The 22,441-nt window shown below is 42.2% G+C and overlaps 1 protein-coding gene across 1 annotated transcript in view; it reads left to right on the forward strand.

Moving 5' to 3' along the window:
* Nucleotides 1-22,441, forward strand: part of SLC10A7 (solute carrier family 10 member 7) — a 303,023-nt gene that overhangs the window by 254,268 nt on the left and 26,314 nt on the right. Inside the window, exons 8-10 of the mRNA XM_052654844.1 lie at nt 746-911; nt 1,880-1,931; nt 12,804-12,877. Of these exons, the coding sequence (XP_052510804.1) occupies nt 746-911; nt 1,880-1,931; nt 12,804-12,877 (292 nt within the window). The remainder of the gene's footprint in view (nt 1-745; nt 912-1,879; nt 1,932-12,803; nt 12,878-22,441) is intronic.

Here is a 22,441-nt window from a genome sequence, read left to right on the forward strand (position 1 = left end):
GAGTTGAAATATCTGATTTGATTTTAAAATATGAGAGGATTTGCCATATAACTTCATGTTTCACTCACCTTTTTATAGGAAAGTTAGGACAGGTTTATTCATTTTTAAGTGTTAATTCTAGAATTCTGAAAGCATGCAAATGGCATTTGTCTTTGGATTCACAAAAACTCTAGATATTCAGCATCTGAATTATTTAAACTCCCACAACACATGCACTTTTGCTTTTCAAGCATGAGTTATAATTTAATTAAAAACTTCTGGTGCATTGCTAGCATTTTAAATATTAATATGTTCCATGGATCACTTTCGATTATCTACTGTCTTGAAATTCTTGAAGGTGTCAGATTTTTAAGATTCCCAAAGTTGCACTTGGAGTTGTCTGTTGAGGCAAAGGGGACTGTGATAATTACACACATCCATTAGGATCAGCAGAGGAGATAAACTTTGGGGAGGCTTAATGGGCATGTCTCCCTGACAGCCAGCAGAGAGCATCTGGCATGATTAAGGATGGATTTGAATGCAGTTGAAAATACACTCTCATTATGGACGCTAGTGGAAGCTGCAGTACAAATGTTAAATTCCCCAGGAGAAGAATGGGGTGGCGGGGAAGCTCTGAAATCCACCGTGGCCCTCATCCAAGCTATTCTCTTTCCTTTCTGTCTTTCGGTGTCAGAAAAGGCATCTTTTGCGATGCCCAGCCCGACTCCCCCTGAAAAGAGGCAACCTGTTGGTCTCTGTGTTTCAGATTGTCCGAAGATACATCAAGGACTGGCTCGAAAGAAAGCAGCCTCCTTTTGGTGCCGTCAGCAGCAGCGTGCTCCTCATGATCATCTACACAACCTTCTGTGACACGTTCTCGAACCCAAGTATTGACCTGGATAAATTCAGTCTGCTTCTGGTATTGTTCATAAGTAAGTCGGAGGGCGGGCTGTCCTGGCTCCCTCCTCAGCCTCCCCACTAGCAAAGCATAACTATTTGTGATCCCTAAATTCATTGCCAAGGTTCATTTGATTAGAAAAGAATATTTCGTTTCATATTATATGTAGTGACTGTGGGTATCTGTTCTTTAAAAAGACATCAGCATCCACGTATGACTTAATCTCCTTTGTTTATTTATGTCTGATTTATGATAGTTGATGAAAGAAGCCGCAACAGCTATCAAATTCAAATGTTAAAGTGACCCCTTTCTTGCCTATTTTAAAAATTTTAACTTGAAGTTTATTTTACCCTGTATTGTGAGTTAAAAGTGGGATTTATAATATATGGTACTGTTGTTTTCTGAGTATAGTAATTGGCTGCACTGGTTAAAATGTGACTATTTAAGTCATTTTTTTCTATTATTAATAAAATAAACCCAAAGTAATATCATTTCATATTTAGAAGCAGCAGACTATACCATGCAAAAAACTGCTAGGCTCAAAAACTAAGCTTTTGCTCCATACCCTGTAATACCAAAGACAACTTTTGGTAATTGTAATATCAAAGAGTCTTTTGTTATTAAAATCAACATGAGTTATTCTAAAATATATGTTACATGCTACCGCATTTGTGATTTGCTATTTGCTAATTTTCATCAGATAAACCAGCTTTTGCTAAACTGAACAAATTAAATAACCAAATTTTAAATCAAAGAAGGTCTTAGACCTACCCTGAGTAGCAAATATCATAGCTAATCTCTGGGAGTATCTTTCATAAGAACAGATCAAGTCCTGCTAGTGTAAATGAGTCTGTCAGTTTAGCAATGTGTGTGTGTTTGGCTTATTCATTTGTTTTCGTACTTGAGTTCCCATAACTTTCAGATAAAACTAAGCATACCAATAAGTAGGCTGCAGATATTGTTTTTACAGTGCTAATTTAGATTTACTCTTTTTTTTTTCAGTATGTTCTATTCAACTGAGTTTTATGCTTTTAACCTTCATCTTTTCCACAAGGTAAGTGATTAGATGTGTGTGTGTGTGTGTGTGTGTGTGTGTGTGTGTGTGTGTGCGTGCGCGCGCGCACATGCACTCAGTCATGTATGGCTCTTTGCGACCCTATGGACTATAGCCTGCCAGAGTCCTCTGTTCATGGAATTTCCCAGGCAACAATCCTAGAGTGGGTTGCCATTTCCTCCTCTAGTCGATCTTCCCCACCCAGGGATCAAACCCGATTCTCTTGCGTCTCCTGCACTGACAGGTGGATTCTTTACCACGAGCGCCACTTCCTGAGAATCATGCTCTGTACGTGACTTCTAGGCCCCTACACCCTTCCCTAGTCTTCTGTCTCCTGGCTGTCCCATCTTGCTCTCGCCACCATCACGTTGTCGGCGTTACCAAGCGACCTGGGCTTGGCCCTCGTTTCTTCACTCCCACTGTGTGCTTAGGCAGCCTTCTCTGTCTCACTGGCTGCAGCTCTCAGCTTCCTGCTGATGAGCACTGGACCTTCCTCTGCAGTGTTTTCCCGGAGCTCCTGCTCTGCTTCCCACTTCGCTTCTGGATATCTTCACCTGACTGTCTTAACAAGACCTCAGACTCAGCATCTTCAAAATGGAATTAGTCTTTTGCCCTAATACTTTGTCTCTCTCTCTTTTTTTAATGAGAATGGTACTAGTATATATTGAGTTCTTTATATGTACCAGTTTTTCCAAGCTCTTTGAATGTATTAACATATTTCAGTCTGACAACAGCCATATAACTAAGTGAAATCATTCTTTCCACTTTGCAGATGAGGGTAAACCTGCTTATCTAAAAACGAACCTCTGGGGCTGGGATTTGAACCCAGGGAGTTGATTTACTGGAGCATGTATTCTTTTTCTTTTTTGGAGTATAACTGCTTTCCAATACAACTAAGTGAATCAACTCTAAGTATATATATATATATCCCCTGCCTCTTGGACTTTCCCCTCACCCCATCCCACCCTGCTAGGTCATCACAGAGCACGGGGCTGAGCGCCCTGTGCTATATAGCAGCTTCCCAATGGCTAGCTATTTTACATGTGAAAGTGAAACTGAAAGTCGTGTCCAACTCTGCGACCCCATGGACTATAGCCTGCCAGACTCCTCTGTCCGTGGAATTTTCCAGGCAAGAATAACTGGAGTGGGTAGCCATTCCCTTCTCCAGGGGATCTTCCCAACCCAGGAATCGAACCCCGGTATCCCGCATTGCAGGCGGATTCTTTACCAGCTGAGCCACCAGGGTAAATTTTACATATGGTGGCGTATATATGCCAGTGCTAAACTCTCCCAGTTCGTCCTAACCTCCCCCTCCCACCCTGTGCCCACGTGTCCATTCTCTGTCTGCATCTCTATTCCCAAAACTAGGCTCTTCTCTACCATTTTTCTAGATTCCACACATATGTATTGATATATGATATGTGTTTTTCTCTTCCTGACTTACTTCACTCGGTATGAATGAAGCTGTCATCCACAGAGTTGCTCAGACTGGACTCCTTCACATAATTCTTTTTTAAATGTCTTGATCCTGCCTTGGTCATATTTCTTGTGCTTCCAAAGCTGCTTCCCTAATTCAGGCTCTCATTGCCTTTCTCCCTAGACTATTGCCATGGATGACTTTCTGATATCCTTCATTTCCAGACTGGATATTTCTTGTGTATTTCATTTTGTTTCCAGTGGCTTGGAGTTCTGATAATAGCTGTCTTGTTCAGAGATCTTCAATGGTTACGCAGAGCCTGCAGAATGAGGTTCGTTTGAGGGGCTGAGTGAACCGCTACTAGAGTTCACACTGTCTAAGCTGTAGGTTGAGGTAAAATCTTTGCTGTTCCCTAGAAGGCAATGGCACCCCACTCCAGTACTCTTGCCTGGAAAATCCCATAGACGGAGGAGCCTGGTGGGCTGCAGTCCATGGGGTCACTAGGAGTCGGGCACGACTGAGCAACTTCACTTTCACTTTTCACTTTCATGCATTGGAGAAGGAAATGGCAACCCACTCCAGTATTCTTGCCTGGAGAATCCCAGGGATGGGGGAGCCTGGAGGGCTGCCGTCTATGGGGTCGCACAAAGTCGGACACAACTGAAACGACTTAGCAGCAGCAGCGGCAGCAGAGGAATCTCAAACATTCTCATTTCTGTCCCTTGCTTAGGCTGGCCCCATGTCAAGATTGGTCTCTGTGTCCTACTTCATCTTTCTTATTCTTAAAGGCTCACCTCTAATGAAACATCTTCCACCAGTATTATACGTTCAACAGATATGAGAAAGTTACCATAGTGAATACTACACGTGATGATTTTGATCCTGTAGGACTTTACGGACTAGATATATAGGTACTGATAGCTGAGTGTTCTGTTAGTGCTGCCATAACACAACCCACAGACAATTCAAAGAAGAAGGCACTTTCAAAGAGAGTGGGAGAGCAAGACTCCATGGAAGAGATGGGATTTGACATGAGTCACAGAGAATAACTAACTGTTTAGCAAATGCAGGCGCAATGAGGGAATTTTGGGGAGAAGAAATCGTGATGCACATGTAGACACACACAGACACACACACGACCTGGCGGAACAATAGGAGTCAAAGAAAACGGAAAATAATGCTAGTAACTGGGAAGGTAAGCGTGGGCCAGATTGCCAGGCCCTGGAATGCCAGTTCCTGGCAGTGAGTTGCCAGAAGGGGAGGAGCCTGGCTTGTTTACGAAGCCTGGAGTGGTGTCCGAGCGCGGATGGTTCAGGCCTCGCATTAGGCACTTGGCTCTTAGAGCACTTGGTGCGGCTCGAGGCCAGTTGTAAACAGTCAATAAAAATGTATTGATTGGTGTAATTGGAAACATTTTTCCAAGCCTGTGCTTGTGATTTATGAAGTAAGAATAAAGCCCAGAGCCATTAAGTTACAGAGAAAATGTGACTTAATTGGGTAAGTCTGAGAGTAGAAGCTATTTTAAAGTTCCTTTTGTCAATGGCTCGTTATGTCATCTTCAAAAAGATGTTTGCCTTTTGCTGGTTGTTTGCTTGCTGGCCCTTGTGGCAAAAGTAATCATCAGACTCACTCATCCATCCCGTGAGGGTAAGTGGAATACAGATACCCCGTCAGTGACTGAAAAACGCCTTGAAGGACCGCAGAACAGCCGCTATTGGGATTATTGCTGGGGGTGGGCGGGCATTTCCCAACCAGTCAAATTAGAAGCGAGGATATTCCTCATGAAGGAGGCCGGACTTCATAAAGCCTTGTGGTTTTGAGGCCCTTCTGTTCTGCCTTCACTGAGGTTCTGTTGTGTTTTGGACTTGCTTGGCCCCCTGCCAGAAGTGCATGCTCTTTGGTGGACAGCAGAATGTGGAGCAGCTATAACTGCTCCTCGGCACTGGCTGTAGAGCCCGGAAACGTGCCATTAAAATCTGGACATGTTTCGATTAGACAAAATTTATGATCTTCACGTTCTATTTTCACGTTGGAAGACCCCATAGCACCTGAGGATTTTACCAGAGAAAAGAAAAATACCAACATTGATTGAACCCTGCTCTGTGTCCGGTACCATGCTACAGTTTCTGCATATGTTATTTTGTGTAAGTCTGACAGCAGAAGACCAGGACACTGTGCGTGTGGGTGCTATTTTGCAGATGATGACCCACGCTTAGAGTAGTTTAGGAACTTGCCCGAAATCAGATTCTGGTAGTTTACTGACTTACCCCAAATCAGATGGCAGGTGCTGCACTTAGAATTGCATGTCATCTCCATTTGACATTTCCAAAAGCAGTTACTCTTGCTGTTTCCACCACACGAAGCTACTTCAGTTACTTTTAAAATTCCTAATATTTGTTTTGATTGGGGAATTTGTAGTGAGTATGTGACTGGATTCTTCAAGTTCACACACACACACAAATTAGTCAACAACACCCAGAGTTAGAACAAGAACCCATTGGTTTATACGGCATTGAGTTCTTTTCTTTTCCTACTTTTTGTTCCTTCCTTCTTAAAATTAATAAAATTGGCCTGTAGCAGGTTTTTTCTTTTCTTTAACTTACCAGTCCAATAAAACTAAATCAGAGACAGAAATCTCAGCAGAGAAATCAGTCTGTCTTTTTTTGTACAGCATGCCACTGACCTCTGATGGTGGAAGTTTAGCATAAACCAGGAGAGACCCAGCCAAGAAAATTCAACTTCCCTTCAACACTCTGCTTACCTGGTTAATATTTCTTAGGTTTACAAACCTGAACTATTACCTCTGTAGTGTGCGGCATGGGAGCCTCTTCTATTAACAGTCTGAGTATTTAAAGTACATTTGAGAGTACATTCTATATCCTGAATTATCAGTTCACAGAATAGTTAAAAATTCCAACTCTGGAGTCAGATGGATTTGAGTTTTCGTTCTGTTTGATAACTTTATAACTTTTGTCATTGTCCTCATTTATAAAATGAAGACAGTACTCATACCTATCTCATAGGGTCATTTGGAAAATTAAATAATATGTACATAAAGCCCTCAGCATAATACCTAGTATACAGCAAGTGCTCTGGAAATGTTAACTACTGTAAAATATTTGTTATATCACAGTAGTTTATATTATTTCAAAAACTAATTATGGAAGAGAGAGAATCAGCATTTCTAGTTTTGTAATACATTCTTTTTGACACTTGTCTGTCACGGTTGCTAGCAACGGGGAGTTCATTCATAAAACCAAGAGTCCTTTGTCCACAGTGACCTAAGCTTTCTGTGACTTTCAGAAGCTTCAAAGTTTGAAGAAAAATGCTAAAAAGCTTAGGAAAAAAAGCAGTAATGGGGAACCTTTTCAAAATAAGACAGTGTGGTAGACTGACAACTAGAGTAATAGAAACAGAGAATGTCTCTGTTTCTTCTCTGTGACAGAAGAAACCATAAAGAAAGGAAAGGGAACAAATATTTAAATATTTGTAGGACACGACTGAGCGACTGAACTGAACTGAACTGAACTGGGTGCTTTGGTCCCTATCAGTACATTTGCTATGAGATGCCTCATTCAGCCTCTGACCATAGCCCAGGGAGGGAAGGGGGGCTGGCCTGAAGAGTAGGAGAAGGGGAGAGACAGGCAGGGAGGAAGGGAAGACGAGCCTTTTTCTTTTTTTTTTTTCAGTTTTTGTGTGTGTTTTTTTTTAATGTATTTATTTTAATTGGAGGCTAATTACTTTACAATACTGTAGTGGTTTTTGCCATACATTGACGTGAATCAGCCGTGGGTGTACATGTGTCCCGCATCCTGAACCCCCCTCCCACCTTCCTCCCCATCCCATCCCTCTGGGTCATCCAGTGCACCGACCCTGAGCACCCTGCCTCATGCATCGAACCTGGACTGGCGATCCGTTTCACATTAATGGGAAGTCTCCTTACTATTTAGAGATGGGGCAACTAACCCAGAGTTCTGCTTAACTTGTTTGGTGCCACAGAGCTGGGGACAGACGAGGTCTCCTAAAACCGGTGAAGACAAAACACTGGTACCGAGGTTAACAAAGGAAAAGTTTTCGCACGGAACTTTCCCCCTGTAAAAACAGTGGGCTTAGACGGGACTATCTCAGAGGACCTTCTCTGCTCCACATTCTGTAATTCTGCTAGTAAAACCTTCTGACATGTTTTCCTTTGTGGGTACTGCAAAGGCAGGCAAAATAAATATTATGTGGAAAACACTGATTGAAAGCTTTGTGAGAGAATAAAAAGACCAGTTGGGAGGCAAAGGAAATAAACATCTCGAGGGAAGCCAAAGTAATCAAAAGAATTATAAGAACGAGATAAAAAGAAAATCAATATTAAAAAGAGATAAGGTAGAATTGGAAAATAAATAGTAATGCAGTTCCTTTCAAGAATGTTGAGCAGGCACAATAGAGATGATAATCACTGAAAATAATTACAGTCATTACTACTTAGTATAATGTACAGGACACCGTTTTTTTGTGTTATCTTGATTTTCTGCCATTTAACCCCAGAGTGTAGGTGAAGGAGGCTTACTTAGCTGCTGTCATCCACTAAATTGTGTGGTGGTTTTGGTTTTTTATAATATTCTTCTCAGAAAGCAAACTTGTCTTCACAGTTTGGGACAGCCTCCTTATCTGTGTGACTTGCTGCAACTAACTCTGCTTTAAGATCCCTTTTTGGAAAAAGCAAAGACAAAAATACTGTCACTGTATAAGGCTGTTCTGTGAAGGAAGAAATACTGGATGCAAAATGCTTACAGTGCTCAATAAATATTTACTGCAAATTGACTGTAGTTCAAGAAAATATGTATATGTATGATAGAATTTTTTGGTAAGTTTGCTGCTGTGGTTACTCACCATCCTCCCCCTCCCCACCCCCCATCGGATATACGTTAAGTGAGTTCATGCTTCACTGGCTTCCCAAGATCCGCGATATAGAACAATCTGTTACTGTAGAGAGAGGGTATGTTGTTGTTTTTCTAAGTCACTAAGTCATGTCCAACTCTGCGACCCCACAGACGGCAGCACACCAGGCCTCCCCATCTTCCACTATCTCCTGGAGTTTCCTCAAGTTCATGTCCATTGAGTCAGTGATGCTATCTAACCATCTCATCCTCTGCCTCCCTCTTCTCTTTGCCTTCCGTCTTTCTCAGCATCGGGGTCTTTTCGCATCAGGGGGCTAAAGTCTGGCAGCTTCAACTTTAGCATCCCAGTCCTTCCAGTGAATATTCAGGGTTGATTATAATCAGAGATAGAGTATGTCAGCCCTGTTTAGGTGGAATATTGTTTTAACCGCAAACATTCCATTTTTATATCCTGACTCTCCCTCCCCACTGAAGGGCTTTGTGTCAGTAGAAACCTAGGGCAGTGTTCAACCCACAGCAGGGCCAGACACCACCTCGCGTGGGCTTACCTTGGGTCTCCCTACCTAAACGCAGAGGACAAGTAAGCATACCTTAGAGACATGCTCCTTGGCCACATTGGCAACTCTGCTCCAGCATGGCAGACAGCAGAGCCAACACCAGATTAAGTCAGAGCTTTCTTGGCCAGAGAGATTTAGACACATCAGAAATATACTATAATCTGGAAAAGAACAAATATCAAGCAGAATAGCATTCACCAAAGAACTGCATTGCCGGACTCTCTTGGAAGAAAACCAAATCACATAAATCCAGAAACAGTGAGAATGGGTAACAAACAAGGTCAGCCAAACGCCTCGAAGGTCTTCATAGTGTTACTATCACCGGAGCGTAGCTGGGGGACAGCCCCAGGCCAGGCCAGCTGGGCACGTCCTGCCCACGTGTTCCACCATCGCAGCTGGGCATTCATCCCTGGAGACATTTCTCGTGCATTGGGAATTGACCAGGTCATGTTCCTCAATCTGCTTATCTCAAGCTTTTCTTATTTCTCAGGTCAGGTAATAGGGTCACCTCTCTGAGGACGAATGAAGCGCCTTATACTTCACAAAGAGAGGAAAACCCCTGACACGAATTACCTCCACTTTCTTGTTCTCTACTGGAAAAATTTCTTGTGTTTTTCACTCACCTTGCCTCGTTCTTCCAGCTCACAGACTCTCAGACCAGAGGACACTTTCAGGCTAATCTCAGCCTCCTCCTCTCAGGCTCCTTTGAGGATGTGGTTTCATCCATTATTTCTGTATAATCATGCTCATCTCCATGGACCTTTTCTTCTCTTCATCAGATTTCTTGAAAGCACACCACCTCTCACTACTATGAATTCAGTGAACTTAAACCCTAACCCTCTGCCTCTCACTCTCTCTCTCTCTTTCTCTTTCTCCTTCCCTCCTTTTCTCTCACCTGAGAGACACCAAAAATTCCGTTTGGGAAGATGTTATTTAAAAAAAAAAAAAAGTTGCAAGTAAGACTGGTTAGGAAGCATGAACTTACATTCCTTTTCAAAGGAGAGGAGACTAAAAGGCAATTTAAATATTCTTTTTTTTTTCATTGGTGTATAATTGCTTTAGGATGTTGTGTTAGTTTTTGCTCTTCTTCAACGGGAATCAGGAGAAGGCAATGGCACCCCACTCCAGTACTCTTGCCTGGAAAATCCTATGGACAGAGGAGCCTGGTAGTCTGCAGTCCATGGGGTCGCGAAGAGTTAGACATGACTGAGCAACTTCACTTTCACTTTTCACTTTTCACTTTCATGCATTGGAGAAGGAAATGGCAACCCACTCCAGTGTTCTTGCCTGGAGAATCCCAGGGCCGGGGGAGCCTGGTGGGCTGCCGTCTATGGGGTCGCACAGAGTCAGACACGACTGAAATGACTTAGCAGCAGCAGCAGCAGCAGCAACATGAGCCAGCCAGAAGTACACATGTATCCCCTCTGTCTTGAGCCTCCCTCCATGCCCTCCCGTCCAAGCCCTCTAGGTTGTCCCAGAGCACCAAACTGAGCCCCTTGTGCCACACAGCAGCTTCCCACTAGCTATCTGCTTTATACGTGGTAGTGTATATATGTGAATCCTGTTCCCCCCGTTCGTCCCACCCTCCCCAGCCCTGTGTCCACACATCCGTGCTCTGTGTCTGCGTCTGTATTCCTGCCCTGGAAATAGGTTCACCTGTACTGTTTTTCTAGATTCCACACATATACATTCATGTACGATGTTTGTTTTTCTGACTGACTTCACTCTGTATGACTATCTCTAGGTCCATCCACATCTCTACAAATGACCCAGTTTCATTCCTTTTTATGACTGAATAATATTCCACTGTATATAGGAACCATTATGCAGAGAGGAGGAGGTGATAGAAGAGAGGGTCCTTTTCCCTCCAGTAAGAATGTAACGAAGAAATGGGATGAGAGATCTATCGAGGGAAGTTTTTTCTCCCAGTGAAAATTATATATAAGGTTCATTTTGGGGCTTCCCTAGGGTCTCAGTGGTAAAGAATCTGCCTGCCAATGCAGGAGACAGGCAGGAAGATCCCACATACCTGATGTGGGAAGATTGCCACGTACCTCGGAGCAATTAAGCTCTTGCGCCACAACTGTTGAGCCTGTGCGCTAGAGCCAGAGGGCCACAACTACTGAACTCACGGGCTGCAGCCACTGAAGCCCAAACTCCTAGAACCCATGCTCCGCAACAAGGGAAGCCACCACAATGAGAAGTCTATGCACCTCAACCAGAGGGCAGCCCCAGCTTGCCATAATTAGAGAAAGCCTTCACAGCAACAAAGACCCAGCCAAAAACAAATAAATAAAAATTTTAAGAAGGATAAGTTTACTAGGGGAAATGGTGGAGTCACTTTCTTTTGAGATCATTGACAATTGAGTAGATTGTTGTATTTGCAACTGTACCAAGTCAGCCTTTAAAACATTGTTCCCTTTGGTCACTCCCTTGTCTGAGTTCAGGGGGGGGAATGAATACACTCACATAGACTATGTCTTCAAACACTGATTCTGAAGGAAGGAGTAGTTTCTAACCTATCAAAGATGCAATAATAATAATTGCATTTCTAACCTTTTTGGTCCTTGGTTCTCTAGCTTTGTGATCTAAAATAGGAAATTTCAATATGATATTCACTAGTACTGATCCCCATAACATTTAATGGATTTTTTAAGTTCAATATTATTTCTTTATTGAATTCTAGTGTTTGAATATCCCCCTCCCAACACAGGCACAAATGATTGTGAAGTTTTGATGATCTGTTAGAGGAAGAATGGATACATGTATATGTATGGCTGAGTCCCTTCACTGTTTAACTGAAACTATCGCAACATCGTTAATTGGCTATACTCCAATACAAAATAAAAAGTTGAAAAGAAAAAAAAAGATTACATGACAAAAATTTTAGCTCTAACATTTAATGGGGTTTTGACTAAGCAAGATTTTTTTATCTTTAGCATAGTGAAGTGAAGTGAAAAGTCAGGGGCTTCCCAGGTGGCTCAGTGGTAAAGAATCCACCTGCCAATGGAGGAGATGCAGGTTCGATCCCTGGGTCGGGAAGATCCCCTGGAGAAGGAAATGGCAACCCACTCTAGTATTCTTGCCTGAAAGTCAGTCGGTCACGTCTGACTCTTTGTGACCCCATGGGCTGTAGCTCGCCAGGCTCCTCTGTCCATGGAATTCTTCAGGCAAGAACACTGGAGCAGGTTCCATTCCCTTCTGCAGGGGATCCTCCCAACCCAGGGATCAAGCCCAGGTCTCCTGTATTGCAGGCAGATTCTTTACTGCCTGAGCCACCAGGGAAGCCTTTTAACATATTATTTAGCAGTTAAGCATAGACATAGGAGCTGGACTTGGTTTAAATCCTGACTCTGTCACTCACTCCCTAGCTCTGAGGTCCTGGGTGGTTTATATAATTTCTGTGTGCCTTGGTTTTCTCATCTGTCAATAGGGATATCATACTGGCTACCTGATAGGACTTTTGTCTTTACATGCAAAGGCCTTAAAGGAATACTTGGCACATGGTAATTGCTAACAATTGGTAATTTGTTATTTTTACTGAAACATATGATGTTAAATCCTTGTTCACACCATGTAGTTCTCAAAGGTGTGCTGCCTAAAGGATGTGTTGCTCCTTGAGGGAAGCCTTTTTGGAGACACATTAACTCTTTCAAGCCAGTGCATTAAAATCAAGCGACAGCCTAGTGAGGGCGCTAATGGAGTTTCTTGCTGCAGGATTTTTATAAAGTCCTGTGCCACAGATAGATGATACATATGATCTTAGGAGACTTCCTCCCGACAACCACATTTTTAAGACTGTCTCTTTTTCATGCTTAAACTAGAAATTACTCTCTAAAAAGAAATGTGGACATTTCTGTGCGTTTGTGTATAGAATTACTGCTGTCTCCAGGATTGATCAAAAGGATGTTTGCATGAAGATAGGTACTACATTTGATTGAGGATGTGTTAAATAGGCTTTTTTATAACAATATTTATAAAGCATTGTTTTGGCTGTTTTTTTTGCCCTCAGGAATAATTCGGGTTTCACACCAGCAGACACTGTAGCTGTCATGTTCTGTTCTACACACAAATCCCTCACGTTGGGTAAGTAATCCACAGACTGAAACACCAGCTTAATATTACCTTCAGATAATTGCCTCTTATGATTTTGAAATTCAAACAACTTGTCAAATTAAATGGAATGCGGGTATTGTCTACTTTGTCACCTAAAGAACGATAGCAAAGTGGGGATCAGTCATGACTCTGAAATACCATCATGAATTAAACTCACTTTTGTGAGCCTAAATGTAATAGTGTAGGGTTTAGCTTTACTTGTAATCATGTTTTCCATTCTCATAGAAGGTTTTCAGGGTTGAACGTTCATGTTAAAAGTTGGGGAGTGGGGTAGTTGTGGGGGTTCAGTGAGCACAAACTTGGCTTTGGAAGGCCCTAGAGTGACCCCTGGAAGATGTTAACATATTTTCTGGAAGCTTGGAGCAGGGTGAAAATAATTGACATTAGTCTGAAGTTTGTTTCAGAGTGTTGTTTCTGTAAAGAAACAACAGTATATTTAGTTATCGTGAACTCAGTCTCATTGGTACCTAAAGTGAAATAAGTACGTATTTAATGGACAAAAATAGATCAAGAAAAGTGCTATTCTCTCCTTACCTTTGCCCAGTTTAAAGGCATTACCCCAATAACCTATCCAGTTATCTAGAATCCATGCTTTCAGACATTAAAGATCATTAAGTCATGAGAAACTTTATGGAAACATCATTCACAAACTCCTTGGGGTAGTAGGCACATTGTGGTTAAACTCATCTTAAAAATTCCTTTACATTTTGGCGTATAACTGACTTAACATTTCTCTAAGTCTGTTTATGTTAAAGTTCAGTCTGTAAACTAGAAAACAAAGATATTTCATAGTGGTTTTACGAGACCCAGACATTTCTGTCTGGTAGAATAATTTTCAGTCTTGCAAAGTTGGGGAAATGATTTAGAAATTGGACATACTCTTAAGCAATTGCTATCTAGGACTTCAGCCTATTTGAATAAATCATATGTGTCCTGTCCCTTCACTGCAATATGTCTATTAGGTTTTCCTTAGAATCATCGCCAAAAGGAAGCTGAGGGAGCTTTGGAAGCTACTTTCTGGTTCCAGATTTTGTAAACCTGGACAAATCACTTAAGCTCCTGAACCTTAGCTTTCTCACTTTGTAAGGCCTTTTCTTACATTGTAACGGTGTTGTAAAGACTGAAGGTAAAACCTGTTACGTATCCAGCACAGGACTTGTCCATAATACGAGTCAGTCTGTGAGAAAATGTGTTCCATGATGGTGCTGTGTGTAGGTTGCTGCGGATGGAGCCAGTGTGCCCACCGAGAGAGCTTGGTGTGCTGCCTGGCACGTGACACGCACCCTGAGAGCAGCTGCTATGATTAGTTAGTGCTAACTGTGTTGGTCATGAATGTGTTACTGTTTCCAGGGTTTCAGTCCCCTGCCCTGGGTCTTGTTGATGCTCGTATAACAGATAAGGTTTAATTGTTGCCCTCAGAAAGAATCAACCTGCACTTTTCCCCCCATGTCGCTGTTATAATGTGACGCCGGTGCTCCAGGTCTCCTGAAAAGGAAGGGGCTTCTATAAAGGTAGGGAGGCCAGAGACTGGGTGCCTCCAGACCCCTCAGCAGTCGCGAGTCAGGGACCAAAGGCGCCTGTGTTGTCAGAGCAGGTGCTGAGCCCTGGTTGCATCCAATATGCTTCCGCATCTCTGCCCTGGCCTCAGAAACCCGCCCCGCCCTTAGGATTTGCTTTTGTCAGGAAAACCCAAATGGATTGTGGGTTTTTACATTTTATTTTTATTTCTTTCTGGCTGTGCTGGGTCTTCGTTGCTGCGCATGGGTTTTCTCTAGTCACAGCTAGTGGGGGCTCCTCTAGTTGCTGTGTGTGGGTTTCTCGCTGAGGTGGCTTCTCTTGCTGTGGAGCATGGGTCCTAGGGCCTGTGGGCTTCAGCAGTTGTAGCTCACAGGCTCTAGAACATTTGCTCAACAGGCTTAGTTGCCCCACAGCATGTGGGATCTTAGTTCCCAGACCGTGGATCGAACCCTTGTCCCCTACATTGGCAGGCAGATTCTTAACCACTGGACCACCAGGAAAGTCCATGTTTATTTTTCTCTCCATTATTTTCTCCTGTGCTGGAGCTGGCCATGATGAGCAAAGCTCTACCCGAGAAGCATACTGCAACCGGATCAGTATTCTTCTCTGTGAGCAAAATATTCATGCTTTTTTTTTTTCATTTTTTTAACCTCAAAGCCATATCATTCTGTTCTTGCGGCTTCCTGATTTTCAGGCATCAGAAAAATTAGACGAACACCAATCAAAAGTAGCTATTTTACTGAAAACATTGGGGTTAACTTGGACTTTGGCTTTTGCACTTTGCTTTTGCAATATTCTCCCATGAAATAGATACTTGGATCCTGCAATAATATTCTAGTATGATAACTAAGTAACCACAGTGGTGTAAATCCTTAGTTATTTCCATAAGATGGTAAGATGGTAGACTTGGAATTGCAAGTCCTAAAGACTCATCCTGACTCTTCCATTGAAACATCCCCAGGCCTTAGTTTCCATAGCTCCTGAATTAGGGAATTTTACTTGCAGCTAGGATATTCTATTACACCTTGATCACACCTGGCTCTCTGCCTGCAGTTTCCTAGGTGGCATTTATAAAAATGGCCTCTTTGCTGCTTTCTTATCTCAGTGAGAAGCCACAGAGCACTCTTATTTCTACACACAGCAAGGGACGTTTGGGTCCTATTGCTTGAATGGCCTTGTTGAGCCCTATAAATTCAGTGTATCAGTTTCACAAGGCCCAAAGCATGTTTCCCTCTACTGGTGACCTGACATCTCTGGTACAGAGGAGATGCTCAGCAGTCACCCAAGCTACAGCCGATAATTATCCAAATGGGACTTCTCATCTGCATGGCAGTGATAGAGCATCACAATAAGTGTGAAGAATTCATGTTTCAGAAAGCAGGGGGCAAATTTCAGGTAGGATCTATCACTCAGAGTGATACTTTCTCTTATTTCTCACCAAGATGAAAGACACCAGATTAAAATATATCTATTTGGCGTGTAGGACATATATTTGTCCCTTTTGTGATCACTGTCAAAATATTTCTTCTAGTGATTTTACACACACACGCATGTGCATACACACATACACATAATGTCTCAAATAGAATACATTAAGAAAGCTCTATGAAATAACATTGTTTAGTAGTATATCCAGTATTTGTATTTAAGAATAAATTATTGCTGGCCAAGTGGTACCCAGGTAACTAATGAACCAAAGATGAAAACTCTGGTTTTGAGCAGCCTTCTGAGTATTCTCCTGTACATATGCTTGCAGTTTATTTTATTGTTCTTGCTTTTGCCCTGTCTCCATCTCTTCGAGGTACTTGCATCTACACACATGCTGAATTTGATTCATTGCTTTTATTAGTGCATTTGCCATTGATTGATTAGTTCTTCGTATTAGTACTTTTTCTATTGATTGATTGCAGATGAAGTGACTATTTGACCTTTAATTATGAGGCTTCCTATTGAAAATGACATTGAGCTATGGCTCCACATAATCCATCTGGAAAGCCTGACATGATGCCATTCCCTGGAGTTCGTTCAGGAAGAAAGAGGAGGCCTGGAGGAAGTGCAGATCTTTCAGTGTGCTTCATCTAAAACAATACTACGGGGCTTGTTTACTGCCCTCCTGTAGTTGCAACTCAGGGTTGGAGGTAATTATATTTTGTCAAGAGAGCGTCACTTGCTGTGGGTTGCTCCAAAAGCCATGAACTCTCCCAAATTATTTTCTAGTCTGATGGTGATATTTGTGTAATAATGAGAAGGTATTTTACATAGCAGAGTTGGGGAACAGCTCGCACCCTAGTTACCAATGGTTCAGTGCCCAGTCAGTCAATAGAGCTCATCAGTACAGAAATTCAATCTGAGGGGTCCTGTGGAATTAGTATTTAACTTTTACTTTATTGATCTTGTTCTCTTGAGTGTTCAAATCACTTTGCTTATCTAGAGTTCTAATGCATGTAGAAAGTTCTCACTGTTCCTAGAAAGAGGATGTTTAAAGATGTTTGAGGTCCTTAAGTGTATGTTTATGTTAGGTTTTCATGTTTTCAAATAGCAAAATGAAAGCATATACTCCTAGAGTGTGTCAGCTGACAAATGGCAGTCAATTGTGAGACTCCAAGTCGTCTGCTATTTCCAAAAGTTTTTCTGAATTGAAGGAATGCTGTTTAAAATTTAAATAGAGTGTCGTGATCAATGTGTATTAAAAGTCCACTGTGGGTCTTACCATTTCTAGACATTTGTGAACAAAGACCAATCAAGGCAGCTGTTCCTCATATTGAACTGCATTATGAGTCACAGTCACACAGCTGGGCTGTGAGAAGAAACTATGCATTAAAGCAGAAAGAATACAGCTTTTTGGGAGACATGGGATTCTGGAGAGGGTGGAAGGAATACAAACCTGATGCTCGTCTGGATTCCAGTTCTCTCATCAAGTGTGAGTGAGTGAAAGTCACTCAGTCATGTCTGACTCTTTGCGACCCCATGGACTACACTGTCCTTGGAATTCTCCAGGCCAGAATGCTGGAGTCGGCAGTCTTTCCCTTCTCCAGGGGATCTTCTCAACCCAGGGATAAAACCCAGGTCTCCTGCATTGCAGGCGGATTCTTTACCAGCTGAGCCACAAGGCTGGAACAAATCACTCAACTGCTGTCAGCCTCAGTTTCCAAATCTGTAAAATGAGAAGATGGGTAAGATGATCCTTGAGATTCCTCCTAGTTTTACGTTCCTATAAGTCAGGCACTCAGTGACTACTTAACGGATAATACCACCATTCTGTAACAGTTTCCCTGCTATATGTAAAAAGGAAGAGAGTTTTTTAAAGGAACGTCTATGTAGATAATGTTGTAATATTACAAGAAAGGAAACATGGCTGTTACATCTTCCTAAAGAGGCTAAAAAAGTTCTTATACTCTGCAAAGAGCTTCATGGTGCTGGTGGCGGTGCTCAGTCATTTCCAACTCTGCACACCAGAGCCTTCTGCGGTCCTCTGTCCATGGGATCCTACAGGCAAGAATTCCACAGTGGATAGCCACTCCCTTTGCCAGTGGACCTCCCCGACCCAGGAATCGAATCTGTATTTCTTGCATCTCCTGCATTGGCAGTCGGATTCTTGACCACTGAGCCACTTCAGGGTTTCATGGGAGAAACAAAATCTGAGCAGGGTCTTGCTTTCAATTTTCTTTGAAAGCTTTTCAGGAGTGCTAAAGGATTACCCCGCCAACTTGGGCTGAAAAGATCATTTAATAACATAACATCTGGGTTGTTTTCTCCAGGGGAAATGGAACTGAAATCCGAAAGTTTGCATTTGTTTTCCTTATCCCATAAAGCTTCTCTGGGATTCTATTTGGCACATAAAGACCATTATCTTGATGAAGCTACCCTACAGTTGGGAAGCACTTTTTTAAAGCCTTTAACCATTAAGTCATGTTACCTAAACAACGTTAGAAAGTGAAAGTGAAGTGAAGTCGCTCAGTCGTGTCCGACTCTTTGCGACCGGTGGACTGTAGCCCACCAAGCTTCTCCGTCCATGGGATTCTCCAGGCCAGAATACTGGCATGGGTTGCCATTTCAGCAAATCAATAATTATTATTTTTCATAAGAAGTGAAAGCATAGGAAAAAATCTAAAAATGTGTCACAGGTCATGTAATTAACAGAGACTAGATTCCAGGTCTCCTAACTTCCAGAACTGCCTTGGACAATAGCATATAAAAGTTTTTCAAAGACCCGAAAGTGCCAAACTGGTTCTGAGTATTGTAAGTATACACTGGCAGTGTGCGTTTGAATCATTTAAAACCAATACAATATTGTAAAGTGATTAACCTCCAATTAAAATAAATAAATTTATATTTAAAAAATTACAACAGTTTAAAAATATTCAGTATATATAATTGCAGCCATATGCATATATTCCTTGTGGCCCCATCACAAACTGGCACGCAATCCTTATATTTTCTTTATTAACAAAAAGCTATATTCTATGTCAAGTGCTTCTTGATGAGTCACCCCTTACCTTTCATGGGGTATCACTGCCCTCTATTCTTGCAGACTAAGAGCTACAGTGCTGTTTCACAATAAACTATTACAATAGAAGTCAAAGTCCAGGGTAAAGACAGAAAATAGAAGCTTGTCTTTGAGGCATAACCGTAAATATATCTTTTGTCCCGTGGTTTGCTCTTAAAGCTGAAGTTCTGTAAGGAAAGGCAGTCTGGAGACCCCTACCATCTGACAGATTATTATTTTTTTTATGAAGTATAGTTGATTTACAATGTTGTGTTAGTTTCCCATGTACAACAAAGTAATTCAGTTATAAATATATATATGTGTGTGTATATATCTATATATTCTTTTTCAGACTCTTTTCCATTATACGTTACTACAAGATGTTAAATATAATATATAGTAGGTCCTTGTCATTTATCTGTTTTAGGTATGTTTGAATGTGCTAAGTTGCTACCCTCTCTCTCTTTAGTCACCAAGTCACATCCGACTCTTACGACCCCATGGACTGTAGCCTGCCAGGCTCCTCTGTCCATGGGATTCTCCAGGCAATAACACTGGAATGGGTTGCCATTTCCTTCTCCAGGGGATCTTCCAGACCCAGGAATCAAACCCAGGTCTCCTGCATGCAGGCAGATTCTTTACTGACTGAGCTACGAGGGAAGCCCCACAGTCATGTCCAATTCTTTGTGAGCCTAGGGGCTGTAGCCCACCAGGCTCCTCTGTCCATGGGATTTCCCCAGCAAGAATACTGGAGTGGGTTGCCATGCCCGTCTCCAGGGGATCTTCCTGACCCAGGGATCGAACCCATGTCTCTTGTGTCTCCTGCATTGGCAGGCAGGTTCTTGACCACTAGCGCCACCTAGGAAGCCTATATAGTAGTGTTTATCCGTGCTGCAATTCATGGGGTCGCAGAGTCGGACACAACTGAGCGACTGAACCGAACTGAACTGATCTGTTCAACCCATTGTGTTGTGTTAATCAGTCCTGTCAGACTCTTTGTGACCCCATGCACTGTAGCCCACCAGACTCCTCTATCCATGGAATTTGTACTTCTAGTTTATCCCTCCCCCTACTTCTCCTTTGGTAACCATGAGATTGCTTTCTGTCTGTAAGTCTATTTCTGTTCTGTAAATAAGTTGATTTGTATCATATTTTAGATCTCACATATGGTGATATCATATGGTATTTGTCTTTATCTGACTTCTCTTAGTATGGTAATCTGCAGTTCTATCCATGTTGCTGCAAAGGGCATTTTTTCATTCTTTTTTATGGCTGAGTAATATTCTGTTGTGCATGTGTGTGTGTGTGTGTGTGTGTATAGATATATATATCACATCTTCTTTATACATTCTTCTAGCATCTGCCAGATTCTTAAAGATGCCACTGAAATTAAGGGCCCAGTAGGTTTCACCACCATGCTGAAGACAATTTAGGGGGAGTATCTGTCCTTCTGTACTGTTTTCTGATCCAGATAAACAAAGAGAAAAATGCAGATTCTCGAACAAAGTGATACACTTATGTTCAGAGGTTTGAAGATTACTTTAAATTTTTGATTCTGAATTTGGTGTCTGAACTTAATCACTGGTGTATCCAGACTGTAATAAAAATTTAGAAAGTCCCCAGGTTCTGCATAAATATCCAACTGAAGACATTTAAACCTCTCTGAGCTTCCCTAACCTGATGCTCAAGTACCACCCTTCTTAATGGTACAGCAGATGTTCGTCATGTTCAATGTTCGCCAGGACCAAAGCCCTGATGCCCCCACATTTCTGCTCCTTCTCCATGTTTCCTGTGCCAGGGACTGCCAGACATTTTAAACCACAACCTGCAGTTAGAAATACATTTTACAGTGTGATCCAGGAAACATTTGCATGTATGTAAAAAGTTTTACCAAACAACATTCACTCTCACTTTCTGTGATATATTCCATAGTCCAGCCAAGTGCTAGATTAAAACCCATTGCATTGATTCTGTAACTCATTAATGGATCATAATGCAAGGTCTGAAAACTACCACTTTACATCTTGCTTGGTGAAACTTTATTCCCTTTCTCAAATACTTACCATGTCAGTTTTGGCGATTGCTATGCCTTTTTCACTGAACCTTAACCCGAATTTCTGATACCACATGGGAACCAGAGCTGAATTAAGACTTGGAATGTTTCTTGATTTGCAGTAAGATCACTTCCATTTAGGTTTTGTTAACCCAGTTTACATAACAGAGTTTCTATGCCTTTCGTTGTTGTGTTTTTTAAATCGTTTCTCTATTCAACATGTTTTTGATTAGTAATAATAATAACAAAGAAGATTAATTGGGTACTTAATAGGCTAAATGCTTGTTACAAGAAGTAATTTACTTGAAAATATTTTATGCCAATGGTTCCTGTAGACTTCAGCGCCCAGGAGAGCTCACCGTTCTCATGGAAAATTCTCACTGGAATATTCAGCTACTATTTTATCAGAAAGAAAGTAGCCAGGGACTTCCCTGGTGGCTTAGTGATTAAGAAGCTGACTTCCAGTGCAGGGGACAGGGTTTCAGTCCCTGATTAGGGAACTAAGATCCCACATGCTGCAGGGTAACTTAAGCCTGTGAGCTGCAACGAACAGCCAGTGCAGCCAAAATTTAAAAAAAAAAAAAGAAAAGAAAAATGTACTCCAGAGGAAGCTACAGCAAATGCTTTTATTATCCTGTATTTATCAGAGACTTTACTAATTAGCATAATGAATTCAGAAATAGGTTTCTATTGAGGAAATTACCACCTCTTTGCTTTGTACGGTAAGTGTAATAAATGGACATTCACTCATATGTAGACTGTCTTAAAACTTCAGAGTTGCACATTTCCCACTTGCTCGAAGAATCTAGGAAATCCTGTGTCCTGAACGTGAAATCCCCAGGGCTGCTCTGGGGGCTGATCCCTACGAGGTTTTGTGTTCAGCCTCTGTCTGGAGGCCCTGAGGGCTTCCCAGGGGGCTCAGTGGTAAAGAATCTGCCATCCAGTGCAGGAGCCGCAGTCGATGCAGGTTTGATCCCTGGGTCGAGGAGATCCCCTGGAATAGGAAATGGCAACCCACTCCACTATTCTTGCCTGGGAGATCCCAAGGACAGGGCAGTCTGGTGGGGCACGGTCCACGGGGTCACAGGAGTCAGACACGACTGAGCACCTGAGCACACAGCGGCCGTGTGGTCCCCCGAGGCTGACCATTAGGGTTACTGAACCCTGCGTTGAGAGCCCTCTTATGCCACGTGCTGGTGAGAACCCTGGAGAGGTCAGAGCTGGGACTTCACGGGACACATTTACTGCTATGTTCTAAGTTAAAAATATCTGTATCTGTGGAGCTTACTTTCATTCAGAACTGCTGGCAAAACTTAGGGGGTGGAGAAAATTTTCACCTACCTTCCAAATTTCTGTAGCTACTGTCTACTACCTGCCGCAAGAATCTGAAACTTACGCCTGACCAGCCTGGTGCAGGATGTCCCAAAATCCCGTTCCACACCCCAGCTCACATCACTCCCACAGTCACCGCCACAAG

The sequence above is a fragment of the Budorcas taxicolor genome, chromosome 17 (genome assembly GCF_023091745.1).
Source record: "Budorcas taxicolor isolate Tak-1 chromosome 17, Takin1.1, whole genome shotgun sequence".
In the NCBI taxonomy this organism is placed as follows: domain Eukaryota; kingdom Metazoa; phylum Chordata; class Mammalia; order Artiodactyla; family Bovidae; genus Budorcas; species Budorcas taxicolor.